Here is a 19,171-nt window from a genome sequence, read left to right on the forward strand (position 1 = left end):
TTTCATAACCTCCTCATTATTCAGGATAATCTCTAAAACTGAAATTCCGAGAGAACCGTCTAAAATGGGTAAAAAAATCTATACATTGAGGTTGCATTTATCTTATGAAAAATATTTTTCTAACTAAAAATGATTCGCTTATATCGCTTACAAAATTAAATTGACAAAAATATATTTTCATCGTTAAAGAAAATATTTAGGCATAAATTATTATTGTTTATAAAAAAATCTTGTCGACTAATTATTCTAATCGGACAATTATTTTTAGGTATATTGAAAGGTAGGTAAAAACCTCCCTTTCATCCATTTATAAGGAAGTTGTCGTCATAGCAGCTAACTCACGGGAGGAAGACATTGTGTGTTCTTTGTCGTCTCAAAGCAAAGAGCCAGAATCGATTTCCTCATCACTCAGCATGGCTGAATCACTCCTTTTCAGCATTGCAGAGAGCGTGCTGGGGAAGATAGCATCACCGGCGCTCCAAGAAGCCGTCGCTATTTACAACGTTGAAAATCAGATCTGCAAGCTTAGAGAGACATTGACTGGCATTAAGGCAGTGTTGTCAGATGCTGAGGTGCAGAAGGCGACGAACGATTGTCTGCAAGAGTGGTTAGATCGGCTTCAACATGTATTTTACGATGTGGAGGATTTGTTCGATGAAATCGAATGTGAAGCCTTACGGAAGAAGGTGATAAGTCGTTATGGAGGCGTAAAATGGAAGGTACGCCGCTTCTTTTCCCTCTCTAATCCACTCATGTTCCGTGCGAAAATTTGTCATAAAATCAAGGAGATTCGGCAGAGATTATCCGTAATTTCCACTGATAAAGATCAATTCAATCTTAATGTGCGGAATGCTGACAATGGTGTGGGACATACGCGATCACGAGAGATAACTCACTCTTTCATAAACCAGTTCAATGTCGTCGGAAGAGAAATTGATAGAAGACAGATAATTGAGATGTTGGTGCGGCCAGATGACAAAAACCTTTCAGTGATTCCCATTGTTGGAATAGGAGGTTTGGGCAAGACGACACTAGCTAAATTAGTTTACAATGACGATGGTGTAAAAGAGCAATTTGAGTTGCAACTATGGGTGTGCGTGCCTGAGGACTTCGATTTAAAGAAAACTATCGAAGGAATCATCAAAGATGCAACTGGACAAAGCCCTAACCTTGATCTTCAGCAATTGCAAGCCTCACTGCGAACCATCATCAAGGACAAGAAATTTCTCCTAATCTTGGATGACGTATGGAGCACTAACCGCAGTAGATGGACTGATTTGAGAGATTTGTTAATCGGAGGGGCTAGTGGAAGTAAGATAATTGTGACTACTCGTGATTCAGAAATCGCTTTAATAATGGGTACCTATCCAGCACATAATCTAAAAGGTCTTTCTCGTAACGACTCTATGGCCTTATTCAAAAAATGGGCATTTGATGAAAAGGAAAAGGAGCCACGTCCTGATCTCCTAGAGATTGGAAAAGACATTGTCAACAAATCTCAAGGAGTTCCGCTCCTTGTGAAAACTCTTGGATGCCTTCTGTTTTTGAACGATGATGATAGACATTGGACACATATAAGGGATAGTGAAACATGGGCGTTAGCGGATGCGAAAAAGGACATTCTGCCGGTACTTAAGCTTAGCTATGATCATTTACCATCCCACTTAAAACGTTGTTTTGCCACATTTTCACTTTTTCCCAGAGGATATGCAATTGACGATGATCATTTAACTAGTTTATGGATGGGTTTAGGACTTATTAGTTCAATAGGGGAAAAACTTGCATCGGAAGATGTCGGTGCTCTGTACGTCAAAGAGTTGCAGAAGAGATCTTTGGTCCAAGTAGTCGAGGAGTCCGAATCAATGTTTCAGTTAAAACTACATGATCTGGTCCATTCTCTTGCAACTATTGTGGCAGAAAATGATTGCTCTGCAGTTGGCTTAGACGCTACAGATATATCAGAGACAGTTCGGTGCGTTTCGATTCCTAACACATCATTAGAGGAAATCTCAAATTATGATGGAGTCCCACCTTTTCTGAGAAAGCCAACTTCAAAGAGGCTACGTGCATTTAAATTAATGTTCCGAGTTTATGATGGAGTCATAACTAGAGAGTTTGTTGAAACATGCATCTCCAAGTGTAAGCACTTACGGTTTCTAGAATTGGCATATGGTAATTTTGAGGAGCTGCCAAGTTCCATATGCAACTTGAAGCAATTAAGATCGTTAAATCTTGCTGCTTGCAAGCGATTGAAGAAGCTTCCGGATACAATTTGTGAGCTGCAAAGTTTGTTACACTTATCCCTCGAGGAATGCTCGGAACTAGGCGATTTACCCAAAAAAATGAAAAGGCTCATTAGCCTTCGATATCTATACATAACAACAAAGCAAAAGAGTTTACAAGAAACTGGAATACAATACCTGGAAAATCTGCAAAGTTTGGGAATTGTTGGATGCGAAAATGTTCAAATTCTGTTTGAAGGCACCTGCCGACTGACTCACCTTCGAAAATTTGAAATTAGAAATTGTGGGAGACCAATCTCTGTGCCTTTTGGGGAATTAATCACCCTAGAGTCCTTGGTGATCGATCGCTGCCAGCTCACGTTAGCCCAGGAGAATAGGTCTTACTTTTCGTTGAATCTTCGTACTCTAGTAATATCAGAGTGCGACCAAGTGATGGAGTTGCTCCAATGTCTTGAAGGATCGGCTTGCACTTTGGAGTCCTTTTGTGTCTATGATTGCCCGAGCTTGACTGCTGTACCCGAATGGCTGCCCAATCATACACGTCTCGGATTAATTCGCTTGATCCGATGTCGCAACTTATTGTCTATGCCGCAAAGAATTCGTTCACTCACTGCCCTCAAAGAATTGCGCATTGTAAAGTGTGGTGAACTGAGCATAAGATGCGAGGCTCAAACCGGCGAGAATTGGCACAAATCGCTCATGTTGCACGAATCCAACCTGATTTCATACATGTACTATAGACGGAGGATCAGAGGACTAGGTACGCATCCATCTATTTTTCTTCGTTCTTAATTGTGATATAGCCATATATTGTGATCCACTTAATCTTCAATTGAGTCAATTTAATTGAAGTATGGCAATTAGAAAAAGGAAAATGATATGAAAAAATAATACTTACTAAGATACAATCAATAATAGGTCATTAGACTGCAAAAGGAATATTACTATTTGAACTCAAAGAAAAATAAGTAATAATTGTATAATATTACTATTTAATCAAAATATTGAAATGTAAAAAGACAAAATTACGCAAGAAACTTTATTAAAGTAAATAATCCAATTAAAATTTTGATTTTTTTTTATCGAAATACAATTTAAATTTGATTAAAAAGTTAGAAGTTGCATCTAACATTAGAGTTACACTTAAACTACACACTCAGTTTGTAATACTATCTAAAACTATTAGCACAAATAATAAAACAAAAGAAAATGTTTCCATACCACAGGTCCGGTTCCGTGCATAGCAAGAGAATGATTGCTAGTGCTAATGACGTAATTTGAAGGCTTTGGGATAATCTTTGTTGGCAAGACACTTGGCTTAACAGCAATTGCTGGAGTGTCGAATCGAGCCAATGCAAGCTGCCCCCAATCATCCCATCGGCCAAAAGAAAACATCAATAAAGAGCAATCATCCCATGAAAAAGTATTTATTTTAACTTGATATGCATGAAAGTTAATGCATAGAGAAATTGATTCAATTTTAATTTAACTTTCCCACTTTTTTTGTTTTTTGGTCTGTAACTTTCCCACTTGAGAAAAATAATTTTATCGTTCTTATAAAAATACTGAAATGTCCTCAATTGATATGCATGAAAGTTAATGCATAGAGAAATTGATTCAATTTTAATTTAACTTTACCACTTTTTTTGTTTTTTGGTCTGTAACTTTCCCACTTGAGAAAAATAATTTTATCGTTCTTATAAAAATACTGAAATGTCCTCAATTGATTTGTTATATCAAAATACCTGCATATATCTATGCTCACCATTCTTTAAGGTGATGTGATTCCATTTTTTAGAACTAATTTTAATTATGTTTTGCAATATAATTGTTTTTATTTCATTAAGAGCTTTTTACTTCCCACAATCAATTATAATTCATAACTCTCACAATAAAACATGTGAAAGTGAAAAAGTACCAATAACATTCTCTTAAAATATACAAGCATTGTGGCACAAACAATGCGTGTGAATGAAGCCATGACCGTAAAAATTGTTTCCAAACTGCAAAGCCCAATACAGTTTTAGGATAATAATTTCTTCGCAGGAAATTTTTTAAAGAAAAATAACATATAATATTGTCATATGCACGAGAGAGATGTCTAAGATCACGGGTTATTGAGAGCAACTAGACTGCTTTCATTTTATTTCTATAGTAGTTTAAATAACAGAAAGCATAAAGTTAAAATCCCTATAATGCAGAGCCTCTTTTGGAACTTTTTTATGTATCAATTTGTCGGCACATGTTATTTTTTTTAAAATATAACATCTAATGAAAAAAGAGGAAATTTAAGTGGCTAAGAATATTTCTATAACATAGGATTTCCTTTTCTCCCTAGATTGAATATTTGAAATTTGTCGTGAAAAATGGCCCGAGTGAGGCCCGGTTTTGCCAGCCAGTGACTTACAATAGAAATATATAGGTCCCCAACTCAAAAGATTTAAGGCCTGTTTTTTTCTGACTAGGCAAAAGTAAACAGTATTTTTGTACTTTGTGACTAAAACTCAAAATATTATTAAAATTGCAAAATGTTATGAACAAAATATATGTGAAAATGCTTGCCAACATTTAGATGTGAAATTTTTGGATACTTTGGATTAACAAGAAGTCAAAGTGTGTGTGTCATAAAATTTAGAATAGAGGCTATATATAGACTCTCCATTTTGGTGTAACCGATACTCGAGTATCATTAGCACACTGTTTCAAAATAATGTGAACCATCAAACATGAAAGCATTTACCCACAGTGTGTACACCACATATGAAAACTACGGTTTCCACATGTTATTTTGCATACATGTCCTTTTGGACTTACGATACTATTATAAGTATTTTTAAAATTTAAGAAACGCTTATAAGAACCCAAATTTCCACATTTTTTTTTACAAAACAAAAACTTCTAAATTGGTTTTTATTGAAAGGAACCTTACATCCGCATAAAATTAATTTTGCTAACCAATTAAAAGTATTTTGGTTAGTAGAATATCTAAGAATGACCAATTCGCATGACACCACAATGAATGCCATAATACTATATTATAGATACTCTAAGCTCATTTCATGATTTCCTTTTGACCACAGATGAATTCCTATGATCTATGTGGCACGCTATGTGGATCTCTTCGAAGATTTGATGTGCACCCAGTTAATCCTTCGTGAATCTCTTTCATATTTAGGTATGAAAGCAATGGCCGGTGATGTTGTACTTTTTTATTTATTTCCTTGAATGAGTGTTGTTCTTTATTATTTGTTTGTGTTTCTATTGCAAATTTCTCTATGGAGAAAATGCCTTATTTGTATTGTATGAGACTAATTGTTGTGTTATCATTGTTTGAATTTTCTTAGAACGATATTTATCAATTATTCACGAGACAGTGAATGAAAATCACGTTGCACCATTGAATTTTTTTTTTTTTGGGTAAGTTAATGTAAGTTACTGGATCTTTTTATAATTATTTCACCAGACAATTTAAAGAGTCCCCTATAAATAATGCATTTATTTTTTCGTTTTTTATTTGTTTTACTTCACTTTTACGTAGGAAGATTATGTTTTTCTTTTCCTCCTGCTTCTAAGACTGGATCTCACCAATTGGAATGCACAAGGGCTAATTGCATGAACAATAAAGGTTTTGTTACGGCTTCAAAGCCTTTGTCAGTTTTAGTCTCCCAAGTAATCTTGTTTGAACTCATGATTGCGTAGGCCATAGTTCCCAGTAAGTTCAGGACCTCCTCGATCGATTTCATGACTACAACAGAGCGCACAAAAAAATTTGGGGGCTCGGTCAGTAGATTTGGCCAAATCGCTATTATTCGGCACTAAAATGAGTTTTAAGCCTGAAAGTGAGAAAACAAAAAAGATATTTGTTAATGCATATGTCTTATAACAAATAGTTGACTCGCACCATATTAAAACCTTAATGTTCAGTCCAATGCTTATAAAGCATATCCATTTAATTGGAAGTATTTCTAGTATTGCCATTATGTTCACCTACCAAAGACGAGACGACGTTTGCATTCATCGTCTATGGTTCATGAAGCTCTCTTGATAGCCCCTACTGTTTTTCCAATGGCAAGAAAGAAAATGGCCGAATCGATCCTTTTGCACATTGCAAAGAGTGTGCTGAACCAGCTTGGATCGCATGTCCTCCCTTAATTGGGATGGGGTGTTTAGGCAAAACCGTTCTTGCTAAGTTCATGTACAAGACGAAAAGGTCCAAGAACAATTTGATTTTAGAATATGGGTATGCATTTCTGGTGATTTTGATCTAATGAAATCTCTTGAAGAAGTCTTCAGAGACTCCATCAATTAAGGCTTAATCAGAGATTCAGAGTGTCAGCCGCTATTAAAAACCTTGAACAGTGAGCATTCCAGCCAGTTAGATATAATTCGAACACATTAATCAGCTTATTCAAGACCTATCAATAAAACTACAGTTGTGAACATATAAAGTTACTCACTTCAGATCGTTCAAAAGTTTAATTTGGAATAATGAGTTTAGCTACCTCCATTTTCCAACTTACAATTCTTTAGTGTTACTAACCCACGTTCTGTGCGCCTCTGTAAAAAGATCACAGAAAGGATCCCCAACTGGGGGAAAATTGCAGAAAGAATATGTACCATTATTACAACAAGTGAGTGCTGTCCAGTCATCTGCTCCTTTATAACTTTCCGGGTGTCTCCGGCGTGACCTACAAATGCTTCAGCATCACACAGAATTAGTCCTAGAATGCCGACGTCGCAAGTATGAAGAAAATGAAGTGTGGAGGAAAGATGTTGGTCAGGTCTCAGGTTAGTTAAGAGATGGACACCAAATCGACTGACCACAAACCCTACTTACGAACATGCAAATCGACTGACCACAAACCCTACTTACGAACATGTTGATACAGATTACTATATGGCACAGGACCTTACAAGATGAGAAAATTCCAAATAGAGAATGGCAAGGGAACAAGGTAGATTATTTAAAGGATATAGGTCATGAGATGAAGGAAAATATAGTTTCATTAGTTGAACAAAATAGTTTTACAAATATAGTTGATGGAGGAGTATTGGTGGAGGAGCTAAGGACGTGGAGTTACGAGCTCACTCCCCACACCTTTTTACAGAAATGAGTTATGGCCTTTTTATAGGCATTTCCACCGACTAAGTTGAACCGCCTTAGAGGATTCTGGACTTCTCTTTACAGCTCATCTCTTTGACAACTTCTCAATCTGGATTCCTTTTGAATGCTGTCCACGTAGCCTTCAACTTGCAGCCACCACAATTCTCAACAACCCTAGACAATCTCATAATATTTTATTTTGACAACTTGTTGCTCACGTTCATGATTTTCTTCAGCCGACTTTTACAGCTGGCATTTCCGCGTAATTTAAGGCTTCTATAGTTTGGACTAGAGCCTTCTTAAAAAATGGATCACCAATTTCCAGCACAAATAGAAGTCTTTGAGGACACCGTTACGTGCGTGGGCAAGTGATTCCCGATATGGGTTAATGATTTACTTGTATGGATGGGTGTGTATTTATGGAATGTATGTCGAAGGGTAAAATGGAAATGTAGAATAGATTACAATCGTCAACAAGGTATAAAAGACATGCCACCAACCAAGAATGAAGATCGGGATCAATGAAATTCACCACCGAGGCATAAAGGACAAGCCACCCGTCAAGGTCAAGGGACTTTAGGATATGAGAAGCTCACCACTCGGGCCTAAAGGGAAACCACCAGTCGAGAATAAAGTGCTTATTGGCTCACCGCCGAGGAGTAATCCACTCTCCATGTATAAAGAAACCGATATATGAATTATCCACTCTCCAAAGATAATCGCTCACACAGAGGAAAATCTCATGAATTTTCATTCATCAAAGTCTTGTCCATGACAATGGAGGACTCTCCACTATTTATAGGGGAACTAAGACTTAGGAAATAGACAAAAATCAAAGAGACATGGGAACTACCCAACCATTTAAGGATTTAGAAAGCATTTAAATACCTAGGAACTAAGGACTTTGACTCTCGAGACTCACATAACAATTAAGACCTATGAACTTGGAAATGCATTGATGACACATGAAGACTTGAAATTTTGAGCCTTGCAGTTTATCTCCAAAATTCGTCCACCATCTTTGCCCAGTAGATAACCACCTTAATAAATTAGCAAATGTCATAGGAAAGTGCTTGGAACAACCTCCCATCGATATGTTGTCGATTCGCATTGAAATCAGCAACTATTCTTTGTGAAACGATAACTCTAAACGTCAAGGGAAGAATCAACAACTTAATGATTGGTAACCTGGTTGATAGTCTCCTTGTCGATGATCCAACGAAGCAAGTTATAGCCAAATTCTACCTTAATTTAAATTAACATCGATGGTGCTGATTTTGTTGATGGAGTTGAGTCGGATGCTCCCGCATCATTTTCCCCGGGTTGGTTGATATTTGTTCTCAAATCGAATAAGTTTTCATCTTCCAAATAAGGAGAAATATCTCCCACATTGAAAGTTGCAGAAACGCCAAACTCTCCAGGAAGATCGATCTCGCATGTGCTGTCACCGATTCTTTCTAGAACTTTAAATAGGCCATCGGCTCTAGGCATGAACTTGTTCTTTCAACGAGATGGAAAATTTTCTTTCCTCAAATGTAACCACACAAGATCGCCTGGTTCAAAATGAGCCTTCTTCCAGTGCTGATTAGCTTTCTTCTTGTAAGACTCGTTAGCCTTCTCAATCTTGGATCGAATTTGCTCATAGAGCTTTTTCGTCGATTCAGCTCTTTCTTTACCATCAAAGTTCACTTAAGAGATGGATGGAATTAGAATCAAATCGATCGGTGTGAGAGGATTAGTTCCATACACAACTTCAAAAGGTGATCGACTAGTGGTGTAACTCGGTGTTCGATTATAAGCAAACTCAACATGTGCAAGTTTCAAATCCCAATCTTTCAAAGATTTACTAACCATCCCTCGAAGGAAAGTAGTGAGGGTGCAATTGGCTACCTTCGTTTGTCCGTCTGTTTGAGAATGACAAGTGGCATTGAATAAGAGCCACGTACCAAGCATTCTCCATAGTGTCTTCCAAAAATAGGTCAAAAACTTAGAATCGTGATACAACATGATGATCTTCCGTACTCCATGAAGGCGAATGATCTCTTTGAAATATAGTTTAGCCACATGAGATGCGTCATCGGTCTTGTGACATGGAACGAAATGAGCCATTTTAGAAAACCGATCAACGACCACCAGAATGACATCTTTTCTCCTTTGAGTTCTCGGAAGAGTGACAATAAAGACCATACTCACATCTTCCCATGGTTGCAATGGAACTGGAAGTGGAGTGTACAACCCCTGAAGGAAATGACTTTTGGCACTCTGACAAGTTGCACATCTCGAAATGATAGCATGCACATCTCCATTCATCTTTGGCCAATAAAAATGCTTTTGAAGAACCTCAAGAGTTTTGTTAATGCCAAAGTGACCAGTCAATCCTCCACCACGTGCTTCATGGATCAATAATTCTCTAAACGGACTCTTTGGCACACATAATCGATTTGCTTTGAAAAGAAAACCATCTTGGATAGAATAAGTACCCTGAACTCCGTGTTTACAGTCATCGATGATGGAAGAGAATTCCGAGTCTTCGTAATATATATCCTTCATCAATTGGAAACTAAGGTTTCTAGAATCTAAAACAACAAGCATAGAATATCTCCTCGATAAAGCATCCGCTATAACTTATGTAGCCCGATTTATACTTTGAGACAAAATAAAAGGATTGAAGAAATTCTACCCATTTGGCATGTCTTGAATTGAGTTTACGTTGGCCGCTAATAAACTTGAGAGCCTCATGATTAGAATGATGAACAAACTTCTTAGCCTCAAGTTATGACTCTAGTGATCAAGAGCTCTAACAATGGCATAGAACTCCTTATCATAAGTTGAATAATTCTTCTTTGAATCCGTCAACTTCTCACTGAAATACGCCAAAGGTTTTTGTGTTTGGACAAGAACAGCCCTAATGCCAACTCCGCTTCCATTATACTCAATTTCAAATACTTTATCAAAACCGAGAGGGGCAAGAATAGAGGACTCACAAAGTTTCTATTTGATTAACTCAAAAGCATTATGAGCAGCCTTTGTCCATTCAAAAGAACCTTCTTCATGCATTCGGTGATAGGAGCCATGATGGTACTAAAGTTCTTCACAAATTGCCAATAGAAAGAAGCAAGTCCATGAAAACTTCTTACATCATAAATGGACTTTGGAACTAGCTATGTTTTCATTGCTTCCACCTTGGATTGATCGACGGAGATCCCATCTTTTGATACAACATATCCAAGGAATACAATGCTTGAAGAGAAGAATTGACATTTCTCCATTTTAGCATAGAGTTTTTGTTTTCTCAAGACACCAAAGGCCTACTTCAAATGAGAGATATGATCATCCTCGTTCCTGCTGTAAACAAGAATATCTTGAAATATACAACAACAAATCGACTAATAAAGGAGCGAAGAACCTTGTTCACGAGTCTCATGAAGGTACTCGGAGCATTAGATAGTCCAAATGGCATAACCAGCCACTCTTAAAGACCTCCTTTAGTCTTAAAAGCCATCTTCCACTCATCTCCTTCTCGCATTTGAATTTGGTGATAACCACTCCGCAAATCTTTCTTGGAAAATACAGTAGAGCTATATAATTCATCAAGTATGTCATCGAGTCTAGGTATAGGGTACCTATACTTAATGGTGATGTTGTTGATGACTCGACTATCGATAAAATTTTTGAATGAACCATCCTTCTTGGGCACAAGTAAAGCTGGAATAGAACATAAGCTCATGCTTTCTTAGACATGTCCTTTGTCGATAAGTTCATCGACTTGTGTTTGCAACTCCTTTGTTTCTTCCAGGTTGCATTGATAAGCTGCTTTGTTCGGTAGAGAAGCACCAGGAAGCAAATCGATGTGATGTTCAATGCCTTTTTATGGGTGGTAACCCAGGTGGCAATTTCTCTGGGAACATATATGTAAATTCTTTCAATAAAGAATGCATCTTTAGGTGTAGAGGTCTCTCTATCTCACTCTTTTTCTTAATCATAAGCAAAGCAAATACTTTCTCCTATTTGTTAATGGCCCTCTCAACCCGTGTTTCACTCAAGAATAGGCTTTCCTTACTAATGTTTCCCTCCCCAAGTTGATTTTTGTGGTTCATGACTGGATTCAAGGGAACAAGAGTAATGCATTTTTGTTCCTTGCTAAATAAATATGTGTTTTTACGCCCATCGTGAATAGTCTTCCTATCTTATTGCCAAGGTCTACCCCACAATATATGGCATGCATCCATAGGAACAACATCACGAAAAACCCCATCTTGGTAATTCTTCCCGATTGAAAACGAAATCAAGGTTTGATTAGTTACCTTAACAACACTTCTTTTGCTGAGCCATTGAAGCTTGTATGGTTCAGGATGCTTAGCGTTGGAAGCTTTAGCTTGTCGATCAAGGTTGTCGATGCAACATTGGTGTAGCTCCCGCCATCAATAATCACCGTACACACATTTCCGTTAATAGTGCAACGGGTGTGAAAGATGTTTTCCCATTGTTCATTCTCCTCAGGAGAAATTACATAATGCAACGCTCTCCGGATGACCAACAACTCGCTATCATTAGCTTTTTCTACCAACTCCTATTGTGCTTCAGATTCGGAGTCATTCTGGTCAGAATTAATCTTAACCTCTTCAAGTTCCAAATTGATTTTCTCAATTTCTTGAAGAGTCATAACTCTCTGATTTAGACAATTAGCTTGCAAATGCCCATAGCCTTGTCACTTAAAGCATTTCCTTGTGTCTCCATCAGTTTTTTTGTGGAATTCTTTAGCAGGTTCCACAAAATTTTCTTTGTCCTTGTCTTTTGTCGACGTATTCTCAACCTTGCTTGGGGAAGCACCCTTAAAGTAAGATGTTCCTTTATCGAGGTTTTGAAAGAAAACCTCTTGCAGCCTTTTATTTACTTTTCGACCTTCATCGACAACTTACATACGTCTTCAAAGGTCCAATAAGGTTGAAGTTCAACTAAATCAACAATTTCCCGATTCATTCCGCCGGGGAATTGAGCGATGGTTTGCTCCGGAACTTTTGGAACTCCGCACCTCATCTTGAGTTGTGCAAACTCTCTGATGTATTCTTCAATGATCATCCTTTGTTGTTTTAGGGAATTCAGCTTGAGGAACAAATCTTGCTTATAGTTATCGCGCAAGAACCTCTTCTTTATCAATTTCTTGAGTTTATCCCAAGACTTGATTCTCCTTTTTCCTTCTTTGAGTCATTGATGCTTTAGATTCTCCCACCATAGAGAAGTATATTTCGTCAATTTTAGGATAGCAACCTTTAGCAACCTTGCATCTCTTCCCCTCTGAGTATAACTTGAAGTCAAAAACTCGTTTGATTGCATCCGGTCAATCAACAAAATCGTTGGGATTGAGACTACCCTCAAATTGAGGTGTCTCCACTTTTATCTCATGATTATTTTCCCTGTACCTCCCTCTTCTTCTTCGGGGTTGGTATTATGAATCACTAGAATTACCTCTAGTAGAATCAGATTCGTTACTAGAGTTTCGACGAGAATTTGAATCGTCACATCGATGTCAATCATCAGGAAGTCTTGTCGGTTGTCCTTGCCTCACCGGATCTTCAAGAAGATTAATGACTCTCTCCATTTGTTGCTGGAGATTTTGAATTGCACGGTCTCGCCTTTCATTATGTGCTTGCTCCTAGGTCTAACCTCTCGGAACTGGTTTATCCATGATGAGTATGAGTTTGATAGAAGGAATCACTCAAACGAGTTCAACCTGAAGCTCTGATACCAACTTGATGGATGTGTAGGTGAGTGATTCCGAAAATGGGTTTTATGGATTTATATGTATGGATTGGTGTGTGTTTGCGGGATGTATGTCGAAGGGTAAAATGGAAACATAAGATAGATTACAATCATCATCAAGGTATAAAGGATGCGCCACCAACCAAGGATGAAGATCGGGGTCGATGAAGTTCACCATCGAGACTTAAAGAATAAGCCACCTGCCAAGGTTAAAGGACTTTGTGATAGGATAAGCTCACCGCAAAGGCCTAAAGGGAAATCACCAGCTAAGGATAAAGTACTTCTTGGCTCACCACCGAGGAGTAATCCACTCTCTAAGGATAAAGAAGCCGATATAGGAGTTATCCACTCTCCAAAAATAATCGCTCACATAGAGGAAAATCTGATGTATTTTCATTAATCAAAGTCTTGTCCATTTCAATGGAGGACTCTCCTCTATTTATAGGAGAACGAAGACTTAGGAAATAGACAAACATTAAAGAGACATGGGAACTACCCAACCATTTAAAAACTTATAAAGCATTTAAATACCTTGGAACTGAGGACTTTGACTCTCGAGACTCACATAACAATTAAGACTTAGGAATGATGATACATGGAGACTTGAAATCTTGAGCCTTGCGGTTTATCTCCAAAATTCGTCCACCATCTTTGATCGACGGATAACCACCTTCATAAATCAGCAAATGTCATAGGAAAGTGCTTGGAACAACCTCCCATCGATATGTTGTCGATCCGCATTGAACTCAACAACTATTCTTTGTTAAATGATAACTTTAAATGTCAAGAGAAGAATCGACAACTTAATGATTGGTAACCTGGCCGATAGTCTCCTTGTCGATGATCCAAAGAAGCAAGTTATAACCGAATTCTACCTTAACTTGAATGAACATCAATAGTGCTAATTTTGTCAATGGAGTTAAGTTGGATGCTCCCGCATCAAACACACTCAGACAATCAATGGAAGGGCTTCTGATCTTTGGATCACCAAGCAGCTCAACCAAAGTCATCCAATCATCCTAGTCTTTTAAAAGAAACCACAGGTAAAGACAAGCTTGCCCACCTGGAACATGAAAGTCTGGGTCTAGGATTGCAGCGAAATTCAACTTACAAAGCTATATGATCTGAAGACGACTCTGGAGAAGGAAGAGCTGTGTCTTTCCTCAAGCTCTCCTCATCCAAGAGCTCTAGTAAGGACTCCACCGTTAAAGAGTCCGCTACAGAAGCAACAAAGAAATATTCATATCAAGGTAGAAATTAGCAAAGACTTAGATGTGCAAAGGAGAAGAATCGTCAAAATTTGAGTAATTTTGATATTCACCAATCGCAAACCTTTCTGTGAGACATCATTAAAACAAGAAATTTCTACTAGTCTTTGGATGACGTTTGGAGCAACAACCACAGTAGATGGAAAGATGTGAAAGATATCTTAATTGGAGGGGCTAGTGAAAGTAAGATAATTGTGACTACTCGTAGTGCAGAAGTTGCTTTTATTATGGGTACCCATCCGGTATATAATCTAAAAGGCTTTTCTCATGAAAACTCTATGGTCTTATTCAAAAACTGGGTATTCACGAAAAGGAAAAGGAGCCACGTCCTAATCTCCTAGATATTGGAAATGACATTGTCAAAAAATCTCAAGGAGTTCCTCTCCTTGTGAACACTCCAGGGAGCCTCCTATATTCAAAGGATGATGATAGGCATTGTCGCGACCTAACCTCCGTGGTGGCACCGCCTCAGGTTTGGTTAATGGATTATGTGACATTTCGAATTTCGGCCCATTTTTGGGATTTATAAAACGTGTAATTCGTCAGTGTGCTTATAGTAAAATCTCGCCCGGGAACTGATCACTCTCGGTTATTGTTTTTAAAATTGAGATTTCGCTAGAATCGCACTCGATCGAATTTGGCCGTTATTTAGAGCCCAAACTTTGGTGTCGAATTTCGCGGAGTTCCAGGACGAATTTAATTGGACGGTGTCGATATTAATGTGGCCAGCCTCGATATTGCCCAGAATATGTGAAAAGTGAAATTTTGACCGGGTGCGGATTTGGACTAGTAGACCTCCCTCGTAGTGTGTTTTATTTGATTTCTTTTGGCCCTTTTTCTTAATTATTAATTAAGATTTTCGTGGACCATTAAATCGTTTTGGACGAAACGTGACTGTTGGACCGCACCCGAAGACAAAAATTGACTTTTGTCCTCTCTCTCTCCTCTCTCTCTCTCTTCCCACACGTCGCTGTTGCTCCCCCCCACGCCGCCGACCTACTTTCCCGCTGACTTCCTCTCTTCCTTCACGCCCGCTGACTCCCTCACGTTGTTTCTGCTCTTGCTGCACCTTCACGTGTTGCTTTGCTGACTGCTGCCCCATGCTGCCCCATGATGCTTCACGTGGCTGCTGCTTCCTTCTGCTGACTTCTTCTTCCTTCTCTTCTTTTCTTTGCTGTTTTATTTCTGCTGCTGCTTGCTTCTTCGGCTTCTGCTTCCTCTGGCTTTGGCTGCTTCCCATTCCAGCCGACCATACCAGCTGGTCGTCAACCACCACAGCCTCGCCTTCCCAGCCGCCGGAGACATGCCGGAGCTGTAGACCGCAGCTGTTGCTCCTCGCGCCAAACACCCCACCGAGACGATTTCTCCCCCTTTTTCCCTCTCGCCATCACCACCACTCGGCCATCACCACCACCCACGATCACCCTCACACCATCACCGACCACCTGAGCTGCCATCCGCTGTCCGCCCTCGCCGTTGCTTCGCCGGAGTAGCCGTTGCCGTGCCAAGGCTCTTATTTGTTCCCTTGCTAGGTTGTCTTGCTTAGGCTCTCTTGTAAGTGGCTTCCTAACCCTTGACTAGGCTAAGGGGTGACTAATGGACATATTAGGGATGGTTTAAGGGCCGTGGATAGTTGGTTTAGTAGCTGGTTGTGCTTGGTTTGCTTGGTGGTGTCTGTTGGTTAATTTCCGGTAAGGTTGCTGCTGCGTCGCTGGATTTTGCTATTTTTACTGTGACTTGTGTGGGTCGAATTTGAGGAAGTGTTCTTCATGAAAGTTGTTCATAACATCTTGACGTTTGACATATATTAAATCTGGAATTTTTGGAGATCATTTAGTGCCATTCGTAAGTCCATTTTTGGACCGAATTCAGTCTGTCAGATTTACTGTTCATCCGACCATCTGGTCTCTCCGATTTTCTACAAATTTTTCCAGACCTCTTTTCAACAAACTTCCTTCACAAAAATTGTTAAGAACATTTGTTTCTATGACATATAAAAATTTGAAGGCTTTCCAAAATGATTTGGGTACTGGATGAGATGAATTTTGATGGTCAGGCGGCCTGACCGGACGGGTTGAATTTCGTCTGACTTCAAGTGACAAAAAGAGGTGTTTACAGTAGGAACTGGGTTTCGAGTTCTTCACGGAAAATGTTTATCAAGATGTTTTATGCTACATATCCAAAATTTAGAATTTTGGAATTGATTTACTATTTATTTCAAACGGATGTCGGTCACTGCGCAACTGCCCAGTTTGGACCCGGTTTTGTACATTTTCGGTTTTTCTCTCTCTCGAGAATCATTCGGTATTATCGTGGCATTTTGACGGATTTAGTTGACATTGGGCTAATTTACAAAGATAAGAATTGGTAATGATTGTTGAGGTGTGTGCATGGTCACGACACGTTCCGTCTAGGCGGGAGTTCTAGACGATGCCCGGCGGGAGTTCGGATGCCGTCTAGGCGGGAGTTCTAGAAGATGCCCGGCGGGAGTTCGGATGCCGTCTAGGCGGGGGTTCTAGATGTTGCTGATCGCGGTAGAGGCCGGATCGATGCTCCTTTGTGGAATGCCGTCTGGGCGGGGGTTCCAGACGTTGCCGTCACCGAAGTAGCGGAATGATGCCTGGTTACGCCAGAAGACCGGCGGGAGTTCGGTGGCCCGAGGGGTCGTTAATAATCTGGACTTAATGAGTGCGATTTGCATTGGGGAATGCTTTGCCTGAGTTAATTGATGAGCACGTCTGGATTATTAACCATGTTATGCTTGATCATGCCATGAATTGCTTTGCGCATGCTTGATAGACAATTGGCCATGTTATGGCGATATTCTAACGTGCAGGGCTCACGTATGTACCGAGGCGAGGTAAGGACGCTTGTGATTGTTATGACATGTTGGATGTCGGTATTGCATGTTTAGAATTGTTCGGAAGTACGCTTTGGCCTAAACGAGGCTTAGGTAGTTGCTTATTGAGAAGTGTTCTCATGGTTGTATAACCAAACCATTTCAGACCCACGACCGTGATTGATCCGGAGACGCTGCCAGGATACTACGGGGATTGAGGATAGGTCGAGTTACCCCGTCTTTTGAGTGCACCTTTTTGTAGAGGAGTTAAGCTTACCAACCACCCGATCCATGTTGTTGTGCGTGGTTCGTAGATAGTGGCCTCGTAGAAGGCTTGCAAATGTATATGTTGTAATCGATGTTATGTTTATAAAAGGGTCTTGTTGATGTGTATTCTTTGTCTCTCTACTATCCCGTTGTTTATATGTTGTACGGAGAGTTCGAGGTTGCTTCCGCATGCGTTACTCGTTAGTGTTTCGATTGGGTCGGCGACAAGTCCTGGGATGTCGCGTACATTACGACCACGAAGGGATGATTGCGCGCTCGTAGGGTTCGGGGCGTGACAGATTATTAAGTTTAAACCTAGCTCGGGCTCTCCCAAACCCATACCAATTCGCGACTTATGGTTCAAGTTATTAACATGCAAATCATTTCAGTTTGGAGTTGCCTCTAATCTATTTCTTGGTGGGTCGATAAGAAACCCAAGCAAAGTATTGGAAGATTTACTTTACTCTTACTAACTAGAGATTATGAGTTCGGGAACTTAGTTACGCTAGATTATTCAAACATCCTTTCGATACCTTTTCTCTTTTATTCAAAAATATGTTTTGCAGGCAGCTTGCAATGATTTTAACCTATCCACTAACATGCAATGTGTGATCATGCGAGTGCACAATTAATGAAATTAACACTCAAGTAACAAAGAAAGTAAATTGCAAGAAAGAAACTGGAGGCACCAAAACAATCAAATATTTTTGGGATTTTCTTTTATCTTGAAATAAAGTCTAATCTACATGACATGCAATTTTCCTGACATTCAAACTATATAACATGCATATGATATTTTTTTGGTATTTTCACTAAATTCGTAATAAAAAAGTAATGGAAATGAACTATCTAGAACAAGATATTATCTAATTTAAACTAGGAGATAATCTAAGTTAAATCCTATTTTATTAGATAATTATCTTAACTAGATATTATTCTACCATGCAATCTATTCTAAATAATGAAATCAACCTAATCTATCAAGCAATCTTTTTGGATTTTCAAAACATTAAAGATAAAAAAAAATATCCAATCCACCTCAAGATATTCATCAAGATTTCAAACAAAAGATTGTGATAAATGAAAAAATAATCCATCGTCTCACGGATTAAATTAACAAAAATCATAATCTTAAACATCACCAATACCCACAAAAAATCAAAATAATTAGAAAAATGATCCGAAGTCTTGCGGATCAAATTAATAATGATAGTGATTTTTACCCATAAAATCCCAATTGGATAATTCCTAACATCTCAAAAAATATCAAGTTAGATAACAATATTCAAACCGAATCGGATAAAAATTGTTACCTAATTCATAGATGTGCTTTCAAATTTGTACTCAACGGACAGCCCGGGATCGACGGTCGTCGACGGCTCACATGGCGATACACGGTTTGGGACGGGTAGCTCGCGGTGGTGGTGCCACGGATGAATGTGACCAGCTGGGTGGTTCAATTGAGTGTGTCGCGGCTGTTGGGCACGCGAGAAGACAAGTTGCCGTAGGAGTTCACTGAGGTTGTCGGTCTCGGACTACGATGAAGCTAGAAAGCTTTTCAATCGCAAGGACTCCACCTGCACCCACAGAGCACATTTACACCTAATCACCGCATCAGAATTTATACCACTTGCGTTCTTCTTCTCCGTCAATGATCCAAGTGCACTCCTCCGGGGCTTTTCACCGCTTT

At 39.0% G+C, this 19,171-nt stretch overlaps 2 protein-coding genes across 2 annotated transcripts; both read left to right on the forward strand.

The window, feature by feature from the left end:
* Nucleotides 1–354: 354 nt before the first annotated feature.
* LOC115678590 (disease resistance protein RGA2-like) lies at nt 355–2,278 on the forward strand. Its single transcript, XM_056315315.1, has 2 exons — nt 355–2,139; nt 2,247–2,278. Exons 1-2 carry the CDS (start codon nt 414–416, stop codon nt 2,276–2,278), a joined length of 1,758 nt encoding a protein of 585 aa, XP_056171290.1. The 5' UTR covers nt 355–413.
* Nucleotides 2,279–2,299: 21 nt separating this feature from the next.
* On the forward strand, nt 2,300–5,434 carry LOC130139204 (putative disease resistance protein At3g14460). The gene is made up of 2 exons (XM_056315682.1): nt 2,300–3,003; nt 5,324–5,434. Exons 1-2 carry the CDS (start codon nt 2,343–2,345, stop codon nt 5,335–5,337), a joined length of 675 nt encoding a protein of 224 aa, XP_056171657.1. The 5' UTR covers nt 2,300–2,342; the 3' UTR covers nt 5,338–5,434.
* Nucleotides 5,435–19,171: the final 13,737 nt, after the last annotated feature.

The sequence above is a fragment of the Syzygium oleosum genome, unplaced genomic scaffold, assembly GCF_021117445.2.
Source record: "Syzygium oleosum isolate NSW1041296 unplaced genomic scaffold, Sole_v2.1 Sole_v2.10, whole genome shotgun sequence".
Classification (NCBI taxonomy): Eukaryota; Viridiplantae; Streptophyta; class Magnoliopsida; order Myrtales; family Myrtaceae; genus Syzygium; species Syzygium oleosum.

What these genes read in the sequence shown, in the direction of transcription:
- LOC115678590 (XM_056315315.1), top strand. Translation starts at nt 414, where the DNA reads ATGGCTGAATCACTCCTTTTCAGCATTGCAGAGAGCGTGCTGGGGAAG. An exon ending in TGAAACATGCATCTCCAAGT is followed by an intron (nt 2,140 to 2,246) that starts GTAAGCACTTAC and finishes GCTGCTTGCAAG; the next exon opens with CGATTGAAGAAGCTTCCGGA.
- LOC130139204 (XM_056315682.1), top strand. Translation starts at nt 2,343, where the DNA reads ATGAAAAGGCTCATTAGCCTTCGATATCTATACATAACAACAAAGCAA.